This window comes from Mustela erminea, chromosome 3 (assembly GCF_009829155.1).
Source record: "Mustela erminea isolate mMusErm1 chromosome 3, mMusErm1.Pri, whole genome shotgun sequence".
Classification (NCBI taxonomy): domain Eukaryota; kingdom Metazoa; phylum Chordata; class Mammalia; order Carnivora; family Mustelidae; genus Mustela; species Mustela erminea.
Genome location: NC_045616.1, coordinates 33,621,359 through 33,638,042, shown reverse-complemented (window position 1 = coordinate 33,638,042; position 16,684 = coordinate 33,621,359). Strand labels below are relative to the sequence as shown.

General features: G+C 38.0%; 1 protein-coding gene across 2 annotated transcripts in view; it reads left to right on the top strand.

The window, feature by feature from the left end:
- Window positions 1–16,684, top strand: part of MAN2A1 (mannosidase alpha class 2A member 1) — a 169,062-nt gene that overhangs the window by 29,895 nt on the left and 122,483 nt on the right. For both annotated transcript variants that reach the window (XM_032335581.1, XM_032335580.1), the window contains exon 4: window positions 11,907–12,078. In XM_032335581.1, the coding sequence (XP_032191472.1) occupies window positions 11,907–12,078 (172 nt within the window). The remainder of the gene's footprint in view (window positions 1–11,906; window positions 12,079–16,684) is intronic.

The following is a 16,684-nucleotide window of genomic DNA, read 5'->3' as shown; positions in this document are numbered from 1 at the left end:
CTTTAGGTCTGGACCCATGATTTGGTAAAGTTGTATGTGTATGTTTGTGCATACACATGTGTGCTGCTTTTGAATGTGAAAGGTACTTGGAGACAGTTTGGATGCTGAAATGTTTGAATTTCCATAAAACTTCAATATATAGCATGCACGGAGGTATAAAATATGTACAATCAGTATTTTTCTGGAATTTGTAGTGAGCACATGTCATACTTCTGACTTTGGTTTCTCTGTCCTTGGACTTAATATCTTTATCTTTTCTTAGAATTGCCTATCAGTCTTATTAACCATTCCTCTTAAATGTTTTGTGTCATATTCTTCCTTAGTATTAGCCATTCCCTTCAAATCCAAACTCCAATGGCTGGGCATCATGGAAAGACTGCAGGGATCTAGAACCAGGCAGAATGAGGCAGGCATCCTGGCTTTGCTGTATACTGGCCCCAAGTCCTTTGGGCCTGATTGTCTGTCAAATGTAGATCGTATGGGTAGAATAGTATCTTCAAGTGATAATTAGTTATCAAGTACATACAAATGGTGATCACATGTGGTTAAAATTCCTTTTGCTATTTACTTGTATGCCAGATTGAAGAGTATATCTGCATTTAGGGTATGTGTACTAAAAAATAGATCTTTGTTTATATCTAGACTTACAGTGAGGTGAGGTGCTCACATAGTACACATGGGATCTGAGTTTGCCTGTAGAACTACAGATGATTTTCTCTGTAAATCTCATTCACTCTGAAATACCCCTTATTGAGTGTAATAATGGAAGAGCCCCTCTAGTATTTAAACTGTTCTCTCCTTTCTTCTCTGCTGGCTATACACAGTTTAGTTCTTGTCACTTAATTAGGTGTGTGATGGGATTCCACTATGTCCAGTTTCTTATAAATACACTTGGCAGTATGTCTTGCAGGTTCTCGTGTGAACCCATTTCTCCTCCCTCTGAGATTTTCTAAAGACTTTTATTATCTCCTCCCTTTTTATGCCATCCTCAATTTCCACCAATCTCATTTTTTGTAATTCTATAACACGCACACTAAACTATAGTAATAAAAATTTGTAGTTTACCAGGCAGTGTGCCAAATGTTTTATGAACATGGAATGCTCACCATAACCCTTGAAGGTGAGTGCCATTATTCATGACTAAGCCGTCACCAGCTCGTCAAGCTTCCGGGACCAGTAAGTGGCACCAAGGAATTCCTCGTTAGTTTCCCTGGATCTCCCACCCGAGTACACTTGAAAGACAGAGAATATGTGCCTCCCGTCATTGCCTAGCACCACATTTGGCATATAATAATCACTAAATATAGACAAGGCCTTCTCGACCTGTCTCTGTGCCCTTCTGAAGCTACTTGAACTTCATACACTTTGCCCTGTTTGCACACAGTCTAAGATCATCAACACTTAGAGCATTTCTGCTTTGTCTCCTCACTCGAGTGTAAGCTCAGTGAGGGCTGAGACTTTGTCTTATAACCAGCATGTCGCTAACGCCCAGAAGAGTAAGCAGCACATGGTACTGACTTACTTGGTTAAATAAGCTAATGAACCAGGGAATGTGGCTCTGCAGTCTAAGATGAAACATTGGACCTTGACATACATTTTTCTTTAGTTTCCTTCCCTCCATCTCTTTTTCCTGTTATCCTATTTCTCTTCCTTAAAAAAAATATATATTTAAAATGTTCTTTGGAATTTTAAATACAAACGGCAGATGATATGAAGCTCTTCAAGGGCAGGGATTGCCTGTGCCTTTGAGATTTTGTGTCTTGGCATTCCAGCAGTAGTTTGTGTGTTGTTCCCTGGGGAGACTGTCCAGTCAGTGGTCCTCACTGCTATTGGTGACTCTGTCTGTTGGTATCTTAGCAACCACAGTTGAGTCTTTTTGTCTTAGTAAAAGATGTTAATGACCCTTACCCTGAGGCCCTTCACCACTTGAGGGATAAATAATGGCCAGACACAGACCTTTTAAAGCGAAAGCGATTTCTGCTATTAAGCAAAGTGCTAGAGAACAGAACCCGCTGGCTTTTCTTCATAATTTTCATTGCTCCTTCACCAAAGTAGAGTTGAGGTAAACTAAATTATTCTGTGAAGAACTAAATGAATGATTCGAATCATGAAGAAACCCCTCTTTCAGTGGAAGAAAAGAGATAAGTGTGTGCACAAACATTCCGAGTCAAAATGTGACTTCGTAATGGGAAATCTTCGTATAATACTCCTAAATGAATGTGCAGTTAGGCGGTTTACTTTCTAAATGAGATTTAGAGAGATTTGTTTGCATTTTCTGCAGCAACAGTTTAAAACAAACTTTAGCTCTGTGGCTTGTTTCGTCGATGGAGTTTTGTCTGTTGGGGATAGGAGTGTTTGAGACAGACTTTTAAAAGACTCCTCTATTGCGTTCCCTAACTTTAAGATTACGTTGCTGTGTTTTTATATATGTTGGTATTTTTCTTTTTGGATGAAGTTCTGATATCTCACAAGACAGATAAATTTCAAATTATGTTTGTATTTTAATTCCTGATCATGCCTTCTTCCAGTCCATGAGGACATGTAACAATTGTCATACAGTATTTTATGTGGCTTACATGAGTTAAAACAAAATTGGAAAGGAATTGTTAAGTAAATGCTGATAACTTTGTCCTGTTACGCTTTTGAAAAGTTTTGAATCATAGACCATGAAATTAAATGTTAGTTGATTGATACATGTTCATGTTATATTTAATAAGCTGATTAAAACACAATTACAGCCCCTTTGTATCTGCAATCTTAATTCTTTCCTTCCCACTACTTAAACTGCTGAAATATTTAGTTAATTTTCCTTCAAAGAAATCACAGTGTGTAGAGAGCAGATAAGGTATACTAAATGGAAAGTTGGACAGCATATTGTTAGTTAAGCAATTTGTAAAATGAACATTAGAAAATAATCCCCCATGTGGTATGACTCCAAATAGGAGAGAGACCTAGGCACAGGAGCCACAGTGGAAAATCATTTTATTTTGCACATTTACAATTCTTCTAGAGTTTTTGTTGATTCAAATGAGTGAGTAGGATTTTTCACTTTTGTTTTGAAAATTAAGAAAACAGTTTTGCTTTTAGCATTATATGATAATTTGAAATGTGTTTATGTGCCCTTCTTCTTCTTTTTTCTTTTTAAAGATTTATTTATTTATTTTAGAGAGAGAGAAAGCAGGGGAGAGTCTCCCTACTGAGCATTCTCCCTACTGAGTGCAGATCCAGACGTGGGGCTCAATCTCATGACCCCAAGATCACGACCTGAGCCAAAATCAAGAGTCACCTTTAACCGTCTGAGCTACTCAGGTGCCCCTATGTGCCCTTATTCTTAAAAAACGAGAAAGACCAAAAACGTGAGGCAGTCACAGAATTAAGTTATTGGAAAGGTTTTTCTGTTCATATATTGTTCAGCACAGTCAGAAGAAAAGAGTTCCGGGCAGCCCTAGTTAGGGATCGCACAGGTGGGTGAAAACAGGGGAGACTTGCAAGTCCTGCTGCCAAAGGAACCTGCAGAGTGGAAGGAGGAGGTGGTCAGGAGAGGGGAGGTTTGTTCGTGGGCACAGTTTGGGGGGCACTTTGTTCTGTTCAGTAATTGAGGGTTAAACTGAGTTCTTGGTTTTGACTACTGTGATGGGAAATTTGAGTTTCTGGAGCTAAAGATAGTATGGAGGAGAACCGAGTAAGGGCTGATAGTCATTGCCTGTCTTGTATTAGGGGAGTGTCAAGTGTGTGTTGCTTCATGTAATCCATTCTGCAACCCTCAAAACTAGTAAATTAAACCCTATTTACCAGGTGAGGACAGTGAGGCTAAAGTAGGTATACTAATGTCTTTGACATCCATCAGTTATAAATTGGCACAGGGTGGCCACTTAAAGCTCAGATTTGCCTGATTCTGAGATCTCTGTTCTTTCTCTTTACTAGGCTGCTTCTCCAGATACTTTCTTTAGTTGATTTTCTTGCTTTATGGGGATTAACTAATTTGGCACATTTATCTGAAACTTGGGTTGTTAATAGAGTTGCGAGATTTTTTTTTTATTTTTTTAGATTTTATTTATTTATTTTAGAGAGTGCTCAAGCAAGGGAGTGGCAGAAGGAGAGAGACTCCCCGCTGAGCATGGACCCTGACTCCGGGCTTGATCTCAGGAGACTGAGATGACCTGAGTTGAAACCAAGAGTCAGGTGCTCAACCGACTGAGCCACCCAGGAGCTCTTTGGGTTGCCAGATTTAACTTAAAAAAAAAAAAAAAGTAAGTTAAGCTTACATTTCCAATAAACAATAATTTTTTTAGTGTATTATGTGTTCCGAATATCATATGGAACACATAGTAAATATTTGTTCATTATTTATCTGAAATTCAAATTTAACTTGGCATCCTATATTTTATCTGGCAATCTTAATTAAGAAAATGTTGGCATTAAGAGTTAAATGTTTACACAGCTCTTTAGAATTATTTTTTTAAGCAATCTCTAGAATTGGTATATTGAGGTTCTTTTTCAGAGGGAAAAGGCTGATTGTTGTGGCTCTGACTGCATTCCCTAGGAGCACATAGATCAAGTAGTACCTAGAGATGTGGTAGTCATCAAACAGGTCCTCATTCTCCCAGTTTGGTTACTTTTGTCTGTCTTTCAAGTCTGGGTCTTCAGAGCTCACCAATGCGCCAGTTATACAAATAATTGCTAGTACTTACGGGAATTTTCTGTGTTTCAGGCCCTGTTCTATACACATATTAAATCCAGTTCTGCTCTCAGCAACTTTATGGCAAAAGTCCAGTTATTACCCTTATTTCACAGATGAGAAAACTGAGGCAGAAGAGTCCAAGTAATGTGTTGGTGGTAGGGCTGGGCTTGAACCCAAGCTGTCCAGCTCCGGACTCAGGACTTGGAAACATTTAATATTGACTCTTGAAGGTAATACTTATGAAACCACAGGCAGAGCTTCTAAGGAGAAGATCTTTTAAATGTTTCCACGTCAGATATCATCTACTGTAGTATGATTAATCATATAAAACATTTTATAACTAGCTCGCAGAAGTAGACCCCTCACTGCACTGTTTCCCATCCTTTTCCCTTCTGGTCTATCCTTATTAAAATGGATGTCCCTGTCCTCAAATAGTACTTAGTACATGAGATGGTGAGTGGTTTTCCTCATTGCTGCATATTTTACAATTAGCAAGTCATTTAGAAGTAGTATTTTCCAGCTTTTAAATGGTTTCTTTTAGAAACTGATAATTTGCCCTGTATTTGCCTGATTGTAAGGCTAACTAGCCTCATATACTCAGAGTAACTTCTTGAAGGAAGTCACTTTTACTTTTGCTTCTAAAGATGTCTCTCATATTATAGACACCTTTCATTTTTTTCAAACCACTAAGCTCTGTTTGGGGAGGACATATTAGGGCCTGGCGTGTCCTGTGAACTGATGCTCGTGGATGGAGTCCTTAACAAGGGAGGGAAGTGACTTTAGCCCAGATTTAGAAATTTTTGTGGTGGTTGATCTCATAATGCAGGAGTCAAATATTGAGGTACACAGGTCTTTTAAAGGGCATTTCGAAAAGCAATATAGTAAGGAGTCACAATTGGGCATTATACATACAGCTGTAGGATGAACAAAACCCCAGCTTTCCTAACAGTAATGCAAACGGCTCCCGTGGTGTGGGATAGAATTTCCAGTGAGGACATCTTACATGGGTTCAAAAAGTGCTGTATCTCAAACAACTTAGTGGAAGTGAAGCTGATATGCTTTGAAAACTATTAGATGACACTGAATCACCTGGAAAAAAGGTGAGGTGATTCTGGAAACCCGAGTTCAGAAGCATATACAGGATTCAGCAGGCCTCTAGGTTTTGAAAGACTCACAGGTCTCTGGAAAACCTCAATTTCATCCTCGAGTCTCTCTCTCCTCCCTCTCGGGAGCGTCTGTCAGCATATTCTCTTGATTTTGCTTCCTTGGCCTCATGAGTGTTTTCACGAGAATTTTTGCAGGGGCCTCGTTTCCTGTTTGTTTTTTACTTTACCACCTTCCTTCATGTATAGTCTATAGTATATGTAATATACTATATATGTATATAGAGTATATATAGTGTATATGAGTATACATCTTGTATATTCATTTTTGAAAGCACAGATCAAAACACCCTAACTTCCTTTCTCCTAAATTTTCAGCAAGATTCAAGAACGGTTTAGAGGATTTTCAGTGATCTGACCCCCACTTCTATTTTTATTTCTCTCCATACTCCCACTGTGTAAGCTTCCATATAGCCGTACCCGCCTGCCTTCTGCTCCCTGAAATTGACACAGACCTTTGTAGCTTAGTGTCTTTTCCATATGCTCTGCCTTCTATTTGGGAACTACCACCTTTTTCCTCTAGCCAGATGATGACTATTCTAAGAATCTCTTCTGTCCTTATGGTAGTAATTCACCACTTCTTTATTCCCATAGCATTTTGTTCATATTTTCACTGGAATCTCTTTTTACTGACTAACTTTATTGCTTTGCCTTCTGAGAGGTTTGAATGTGTTTGAATGAATAATCTGGAACAGGACATTGATTTAAGCTCTTTCACAGTCTGTTGGGTTGAGGGAGGGGGGAGACAGGCTTAACTTGTAATAGAAAGGTTGGAATTAAAATTAACCATTAGATTTGATTAAAACAGATACAATAATACCAACTAAGATGGTATGTGATGCCTTAAGTGTAAGACTGGCTATTGCAGTCAGCTGTGGAAGGGTTTAACAAGTGATGAAAGAAACCTGTTGATCGTATGTTGGTAGACAATAACATAATTCCTGAATTAAAGAAGCTTTCCTATTTTATGAATATTTGTACTTATTTTTAAATCTGCGAATATCCTGTTAAAACAGAAGTAATCTGAAGCTTCAGTTGTAGTTTTTGTGTGTTTATTATCTGGCTATAATTATTTTTGACTCAAAATTTCTCATGTGTTCTTAACAGTTGGTACCTATTTAACTTTGTGTAGAATAAATATAGTTATTAAAAAAATCATCAGGCAGTTAAAATCACAATAGTGTAGCACTGATTTGAGAGGCATGCCCTCTTTGGGTTGTGTGTTTTAAATCATCTTAGGGCTGACATAGCTTTTTCTAAATATAAAATACAGCCTCAAAAGACAATGGCCAGAGATTATTAGGTTAGCATCAGAACGGACAATGAATGCGTTAGAGCTAATTGTGTATGTGTGCTGTGTCTTTTCCTTTTGGTTTCATTTCTAGTTGGAGGAATAAACTTACATCTATACTTCATATACCTTCCCCTCGCCCCCATCCTTTCAGCCATACATTTCATTCATCTATCACATACTTACTGAATTCTTGACAGTGGAAGCTTCATACCAGGTGCCAGCTTCATGAGAATTGACTGCTTTGAAGTTCAGGTTATAGGTTCTTAAATTTGTAGGAATTGGGGCAGAAATACCTGGAGGCCCTCAGACCCTTTGTATAAACATTTAAAAGTCATAAATCACATTGATACGTTGCTAAATAAAAATAGGTCTTTTTTTTTTCTCCTGCCTTGAGAAACAGAACCGTTATCAGGAAGGCCGGGCGTGGGTTGAGATGCATCAGGCTCCAGTTCTCCACTGGAATGTGTTGGTGTGTGTGGAAAGAGCCAGCCTCTGGTAGCCCAGTTCCATCTCCCAGAAATGGCCCTGTCCTAAACCTGCCCTCCTTTGCTTGCACACACCCCAGGACTCTTCCCATACCTCTGCAAACTGCATCTGCCCTGCCCATTGCTCAGGCTAGGGAGGTTACCTCCTGTAGGCTTCTGTCCTATTGAAGGCCCTTGGTGGGCTCTAGAAACTGTCTTGGGGCCATTTGAGCACAGATTTCTGGGCCCTGGTACTAGAGAGGGCAGGCCAGGGCAGGCTCTGTGTGGGGAGGTTCTTTGCTTTGGGAATTTACTGTGTGAAAGGAGTGTGGTCAGAGGAAGAATGGAACGAGCCCTCAAGTGTCCAGGGCTCAGGAAGGGATCCCCTTGCCCAGGTCTTAAATGGGTGCTGTGTATGCCCTTGAACCAGATGAAACTGAGTGTTCCTTCTGAGGATGAGAGCCCCACAAAAAGTCTTTGGGCTTTGAAGCTAGATCAAGAGTCAAATTTTAAAAAATTGTGTTTTGTCAGTGAACAGCTACGAGATGTTTAATTGTCCATACGCATTAAAAATAAGCAGTAGAGTTGTCAACTTTACTAGGTTTTATATTTTAGAACTTTTTTTATGATAAAATAGTGATAGCGAATTTGGAGTTATGCCTGCCTTATAGAACTTCTAATTATGTATTCTTCGTTTCAGATATTTCCCCACTTACTAAAAAATGGTGATTAGCTGTTTTATGGGTTAGAGTGTTGTTAGAGGGGAAAAAGAGGAAATGGAAAGGTATTCTTCGTGCTATTCTAGCCCCGGTTCAATTTCCAAGTGTATTCAAGGGAAAGAAAAAGGCTGTGAATTGACCACTTAAGTAAATCAGTTTGCTACTGAATGTCCTAAGATTATTAAATCCAGAGGTAGGAATATAATTTTATGTCACAGAAAATCGTCCCATACAACTTTTCATAAAATACTATCTTTCTGATTGGTCTCATGTTAATATACAATTGTAGTTTTACAGTAATTGAGGAAAAGAAAGAGCCAATTCAGTATAGAGGGAATACTTGATTACTCTATTGTATAAGAGCAATAAAAGCTAATTTACTGTTATATTACTCAATATTGAAAGCTGCAAGAGGCTATCTTTTAGTTCATTCTTCATTAATTGTGCTGTATTGTAGTGATATTAGTATCTATTATAGATGAGTTTTATGGAAGGCTTTTAAGTTGACATCTCTGAGCATGTATTTTGGCTCACGTGAATATCTTTGACATATTTTCTGTGTGATTGTTGAAGGGCAAATGAAGTGTTGAAGGCAAAATGGATTAATCAGTCACTGTGATTTCTTTATGAAAACTGTGATAAACTATTCTTTGAAAGGGTCTTAGCTAATAACAAATTATAACCCATGAAAACACGTAATTGTGCTTAAAAAAGAAAAAAAAGCCTGTTACTTTTTCATCTTCATAAAGACGATTTCTTCTAAATTTCCTTTCTATGCTAGATTACCAGAGTTTTATTATTAAATTAATTTTGGAGTTCTTCTGTTGTTCATAGTTCTTTTCTTTTATTGAGTTAATAGCCAAATAATTAGGGCTTAGCTTTGACCCTTGTTGAAATTCAGGTCAAAGTTATGTGTGATGTCTTAAAGACAGTAATTTTCACAGAGACATTTCAAGAATTTACATGGTCCTTACTGCACCTGTATAGTAATACTGTGGTACAGAAGTAGATGTTACTTACATACATGTGATTTTAGCTGAGTCTTGCAATATGTAGGTAGATATGTGTTAAATTAAATATTACGATGGTACTTGGTAAAATAAATTCTCTCCACATCGTAATCTTTGTTTTTTGGATGGTAACAACACTGATTTGTCCTAGGGCTAAGTTAGTTTGCAGGGGCTGCCATCCCAAAGTACTACAGACTGGGTGGCTTAAGTGACAGAAAATGATTTCCTTACGGTTCTGGTAGCTGGAAGCTGGAAGTCCAAAATCAAGGTGTTGGCAATGTTGGTTTCTTCCGAAGGCCTTCTTGTATTGGTTTGCAGATAGCACTCTGTCTTTGTCTGGTCTTTCCTCTGTGTGTATCTGTGTCCTAATTGCTTTTTCTTATAAAGACACATTGAATTAGGACCCACCCTCATGACCTTATTATACATGAATCACCTCTTGAAAGACCCTTTCTCCAGACACAGTTGCATTCTGAGGTATGGAGGTTTAGGACTTCAACATAGGAATTTTGAGGGGACACAATTCATCCCATAACAGGGCCATAGAATGAATTCTTTGTAAACCAAAGTTTTGGGTCACCAATATGTTTAAGATGTAGAACAGCTGATTTAAATGTTTTAAATAAATGTGTACTCTTCAAAATTTAGATGTTAGAAATATCTTTTATTTCTTCTTTTACCCGTTTTGATTGTAGAGATGGGGAAGGGGCAATTAAAGACTGAATAAGATGAAAAAATAATAATAACTAGTATTTATCAAGTCCTGTGTTATATCCTGGGCTCAGGTCTGAGCACTTGATTTTTTTTTTTTTTTTTTTTTTTGCCTTAGATGTTGACATGGTGGGCTCAGCAGTGAGTTAGAGCATTCTAGGGGTAGGTTGGATATTCTTTCCTTGTCTTTGGGAATCCAGATGTGGATCTTGGCTTTGTGCTCTGGGGCAGGAATCCAGGTTTGTATCTCAGCCAAGCAAAATGGAATTCTTTGCAAACCACTATTTAGTGAGCTATCTTTGAATTTTCTCTATGTACAAGCTTTTTGTTTGAACATAGAAAAGTTGAATTATCCACGTAGTATTTCTTTGGTGACTTTAAAAGTACTTAAAAGTGTCCTAGATCAAGAAAGTCCTATAAAGAATATTTTACACTGCATTCAAACCTGCACTTTGTACATGCTCACTAAATAACTATGCATTGAATGAATAGATTTTAGTTAAAAGGGAGAAATATAGTCATAGTGGCAGTGCCCTTTTCAGAAGCTCATTGTCAAAATCGTTGTATTGTCTTACCTGTCCTAGCAGATTTTAATATTTTTCCAGCCAATATAGTATATTTTAGATAGTAATTATAGACAAAAAGAACTAACCCATTGACCCCTTAATATTTTAGTCATCCCACATGTTTGAGGTTTGGAAAAAATAAAGAAGTCATTTAGCCTGGATGTATAGAAACTCCTACCTCTGTAAGATTTGAGAGATAAGAGGTTGTTCTCTGAAGGGTCTCTTTGGCCAGTAGACAGCTAGGCATGATTTTGCCTCATCCGCTCATCATGTTGCTTTGATGCTCTGACAGGCAGGGCCATGCTTGGATGTATGGGTCTTGTTAAAAATGTTTCTTCATAGTAATGGGGCACCTGGGGGCTTAGCCAGTTAAGTGTCTGCCTTTGACTCAGGTCATGCTCCCAGGGTCCTGGGGTCAAGCCCCACATCGGGCTTCCTGTTCTGCAGGGAATCTGCTTCTCTCTCTGCCTGCCGCTTCCCCTGCTTGTGGTCTCTTCTCTCTCTCTCTGGCAAATAAATAAAATCTTATAAATTGATGTTTCTTTATAGTGAAATTGCAAATATCTTTAGATAAAATTTCCAGGATATTTGAGAAAAGTCCAAGAACTAAGTCCTCAATATCTGCAATTTTCTTTTGAAAAAGACCTGACGTACATGTATACACTTGTGGTGTTTGATTAGTGTCAGTTTGTGCTTCCAAAAAATGGAATAATTTACAGCCTTTGGAAACTAATGCCCGTTCTTGGCAGAATTCTACTTCTCTGTATTCATAATAGAGCTCTTAATTACCTTACTACTTTGCTTCTGGCTTTTAGATACAGTTTATTCTTGTGATTTTCTTTTTCTTGATTTAAAATGGGTAGGAAATTTCAGATGTCATATGAAAAGATACAGTTTTCATCCCATATTATGAGTAGTACCAGCTTGTTAATTAATGCTGTTCAGATTTTTAAAATTAAAGCAAATTCCTTAAATTAGAGATAGGTATAAGTAATTGAATTTGATACCATAATTATTAAGCATAAATAAATACTTTTTGTCCTCAGGTCGTTTTCTCATTTTTCCCTCATTTCTATCTGAATTTGCAGTTTTCAGAGTATTCTTGTCATCAGTGACTTTTTGAGTTTTGTGTCCGTTGAAATGGAATTTCACCACTTGAAACATTTCTGAAATTTTTAAATGTGTCTTCATATGAATGAAATATCTAAGGGCTTCCAAAGGTGATGCAATGGAATGTGACTCAGTTGAAATCAGACATATGAATCAGACCTTTGTTGTATATTTGTGTCTTGATTTAGGTTGGTTGAAGACTTTTGATGACTACTTTAGAGAGATGACTCAGTATATTTTTAATAACATGGTCATCAAGCTGAAAGAAGACTCACGGAGAAAATTTATGTGGTCTGAGATTTCTTACCTTTCAAAGTGGTGGGATACTATAGATAAGCCGAAGAAGGATGCTATTAAAAGGTTTGTTTTAAAACTGTTTTTTGGTTTTTGTTTTCTTTGTGTTTTTGTTTTTGTTTTTGCAATTTGGTAATATTAAACATTAATTATACACTGAAGTGTTGAATTTTTAGAAGGTAAAAATTCCTAGCCTTATTATCTGAAACTTAAAATATTTCTTCACATCCTTTTTTCCTTGTTTCTGGTTCATCTCTGAAAAAGTGACTTGAAACTTTGCTATTGAAATCCTGTGTTCCACCTTTGTCCCAGAAATTGAATTACTAGGTCAAAGGGGCTCAATATTTTAAACGGCTTTTGAAGCTTATAATCAAAGTGACCCCTGGGAAGATTGTTTCAGAGTATTCTTCTGTCTTCCATATAGAATTGTACCAATGTCTCTGCCTAGTTGGCTTCCAATATAATTTTTTTTTTAAACTTTGACCAATTTGGTGGTTGAAATATTTTAATTTCAATTTTTGATTACTGATAATGTTGCATATTTTCTCATATATACAGGCTAAGTGTTTTGTATACTTTTTCTTACCCATTTGTAAGTTTATATGCATGTACATCAACCCTTATTTTCCCTCAAGTTATTTTCTTACTTATTAGTAAGTTTGATATACAGACTTAAAAATTCTTATGTAATTGAACATATTAATCTGTTTTCTTAATGCTTTACGTTCCCAATCTAAAGATCAAATGAACAGTCCTTTCCCCTCACCCAGTTTAATTTATCATTCAGTTTTTAAAATGCTGAAATTTATCTTTTTAATGTGGTATGATGGGAGATTCTGTTCCCCATGTCTTCCTCCCCTCTGTTCCCACGAGGTTAAGGATTATCATGGCCTGAACTGCTTTCTTTTATTTATTTAATATCACATATATAGCACTTACTGTTTTAGTGGCTGTTCTGAGCACTTCACAAATGATAACTGATAATCCTCTCAGCAGTCTGTGAAGTAGGTACAATGACTGTCCTCGTTTCACAGATAAAGACACTGGTCGTCTGGGGTCACCCAGCTGGGACGCTCCTGGCTGGTGTGCCATCCAGGCAGCCTGTCCAGCCCCACAGGCCATTCCCTCCCATGCTGTGCTCTGCTGCTGCCCTAAGATGTAAATTGTCCATTTTTTCCCCTACTGATTTGAAGTGCCGGTCTTTATTGTATTTAAATATGCATTGATTTCTGGGTTTTCTGACCTTTCTCATGGACTTTTCTGCTTGATTCTAATTGTTGGGGCTTTAAGATCTGTTTTATTAACAGACAGTTTAAATCTCCCCTTGTCTTTCTTTACTGAAAAATTCCTTTAATGAATGACCTCTTAATTTTCCCAAAGAACTTTGAAATTAATTTGTTAAATTCTTCCTACCGTATCAGAAAAGAAAAGGATTTTGATGGAAGTTGACACAAACATTTAAAGATAATATGGGGAGAATTTGTTTTCCATCATTATCCATCCGATCTTTTTTTTTTTTCTTCTTGACAGGGCACAGCATTCATAAATTTTGCTAGTGACACACACACACACACACACACACACACACACACACACGAGATGTGAACATAATAAAGATGCTGGTAGAGTTTTACATATGTTAGGTGGTTAGAAATACGCAAATGCTACAATAAAAGACCTGAGATTTGCTTGTAGACCTGGGTGTCAAAAGGGGTACAGATTGTGAGTTAGTGCAAAGTAGTAGAAAGTGGGTTATCTGAAACTTGACACAAAGTTTTTTGGCATATGTGGATGGTCATGAACACAGGCAGTGAACTGAGGTAGCTGGTAGACCTTGGAGGCACATGTGTACGTGTGTGTGTGTGTATATGTGTGTCTTATGTGTCCCTTTGTGGCTGATTCAGCTGGGTGCAGTTTTCTGCCTTCTTTTATTTTTTCTCAGGGACAAAATTTCACTTAAGCAATACAAAATTTGCTCCCTGATATAGTCATTCACTTTGGAGTAAATTTTTGTTTTTGAAGCAAGCATTTATAGCAGAAGTGACTGTACGTATTTTTGTCCCTGTTCCCCTGTTGACTTCCTTTTATTTTTAGGGATTTTATTATTTTTTAAATTCAGTACATAAGGATTCATGCCCGGTCTTTGCTTATTAGCTCATTCTGTCGTTCATTCTGCATCTGTTTCTTGAACATCTACAATAGGGCTATAAGGTTTGGACCCTCTTGGGCTGAGTATTTCTTTTTTTGATCATAAATTTTAACTCTCACCATTAACAAATAATTATCTTTTCTCTTTTTAATAACTAAAATTACTATTACTACCACTCACTTGTAGTTTGTTGGGGTTTGCCTGATCTCTACTGTCCTTTTTACATTAAAGAGAATTCATTTAGAACAGCTGTTCAAATGGCTGAGCCCTGGAACCAGGCTACCTGGGTTCAAATTCTGACAACTCCCATCTACTATGTGAACTTTGGGCAAATTACCTAATCTCTCTGTGCCTCGTTTTTTTTTTTTTTTCGTTTGTGAAGTGGGGGTAATATTGGGATATATTTTATTTGGTTTTTATGAGGATTGAATGAATACAAATCTTAGCCCAATGCCTGGTGTATTTGAAGTCCTTAATAAATATTAAAAGCTCTTGTTATTTCAACTTTTGTCACTTTGAGCCTTACTCTTGGACACTCAATATAGATTTTAGTTCCGAAGTCATCAGGAGAGTCTTCATCTTTTATTTATTTTATTTTTTTAATGATTTTATTTATTTGACACAGAGAGAGAGAGAGAGATCATAAGTAGGCAGAGAGAGGGGGGGAAGCAGCTCCCTGCTGAGCAGAGAGCCTGATATGAGGCTAGATCCCAGGACCCTGGGATCATGACCTGAGCCAAACACAGAGGCTTAACCCACTGAGCCACCCAGGCTCCCTGCGTCTTCATCTTTTAATAAAAGAATTTAACTATAAAATATATGCTTTCTTTCTTAAAAAAAGCTTTTTAATGTATTGCTTCAGTGAAGATAACCTTCCCCTCCACCTCCCCGCTCAGACATTTTTAGGATTTTTAAAATTTTATCCATAAAGTTCTAAATTTTGACCACGTATCTAGGTATAACTTGTTATTAAATTTTCCGTCTGTCAGTTCAAGCATATCTTTGGCTAATGTGTTCTGCTTTTACTATGTACTGTTTTTATTTTCTTTGGAGATTGAATTTTCTAGTTATTGAGTCTCTCCTTTGCACATGCATTTTTTATTTCTTTGTTATATTTACTGTGTTTGGGAGATTCTTCTTAAGGGCTCTTTTTCTCCCCCACCTCAGATTCAGTTCTCTGGGATATGAAACATGTTCTTTTCTGCCTTTGAATGCGTGGTTTTAACTGTTTTTGTTTGCTTGTTTTTTAGCCCTCAGTTCTGCATTCTTTATGTAGCACCCTATAAGTCCAAGTATTTTTCCCCCTTTTTATTTATCCTTGAACAATAACAGATGGATATATACCTGGAATTTGTCCCAAAACAGAGAGTGAAACTGACCTCAATTCCTTCCTGTTCTAACTAAATACTCTGTTTCCTTGTTATGGGTGTTAGTTAATATGGACTGGCCAGAGGCCGTTCCCCCGATTTCCTTTTGGGAAATGGTCTCTCAGCCACCTCAGATCCTCCATCTTCCTGCCTCAGGTCAGACAGGCCAGCTATGGCCTGAGCTCAGCTAATCTGTATATTACTACCTAGCATTGTGAGTCATTAGTAAGCATCTGAGTGAAATGAGGGTGGACAGATGGAAGCAGGAGAGGCAGACGTAGAGGAAGGTTGTAGGTCATCCCTCACAGTCCTGGTACATTCACAAGACTCTTCCTGTCCTGGTCCCTGTGATTCCTGTAGCATACCCTCTCATTTTCTTCCAGCCCTTCATTAAGCCTGGACTTGCCATCCTCCGTTCTGTGTGCCCAGCAGAGTCTCCCAGTGCCTTTTCTCTCCAAAGTTGGCAGGTGTTGTTGGCAAACAAGAAAGCTAGCTGATGTATGTCCCCTCAGTTCCTTTGTTGGAGAGCTGGATTCTGAAAGACTGCATGATCATCAGAGACCCAGCAGCTGGAGAAGATGTCCCTGTCCTGAATAGGAGTGGCCGAGGGGAAGAGAGGAGCTGGACTATGGGAAGATGGAGAGATTTATGAAGTGTTTGCTCTCTGCTGGGTGAGGCTGCAGAGGCCAGGATTAGCTTTCTCCACTCAGTTCTTTGTTTTGTGACAAGTATGCCAAATAAGAGCTTTGGCCTGTCTGAAGGTCCTGCTTCACTAGAGTATAGGAAAGAGTCTAGCTACCTCTGTAGGAAACTGGGCTTGCTGCCTGCTGCTTTTTGTAAAGTGAGGCCATGCTTGATTCCTCCCAGCATGGCTGCGTTAGGAGCCGCCTTCTGTGGCAAGTAAGGACCTTGGGGTGGAGCAACTTCTCTGTAGGATGGGACTCGCCAAGAGCCCTCAGGTTGAAGTATGGAGATAGTGATTAGTGTCTCAAGATTCAGCTTTGCTTCAGTGAAGTATCCATATGAAGTATGGAGATAGTGATTAGTGTCTCAAGATACAGCTTTGCTTCAGTCCTTGGACCTCCAGATGAGGGGCTGTTGCCCAAATCTCTCCGAGTCCTTTCTTTTTATGATCTGTGACTCCATGTTGATTGTT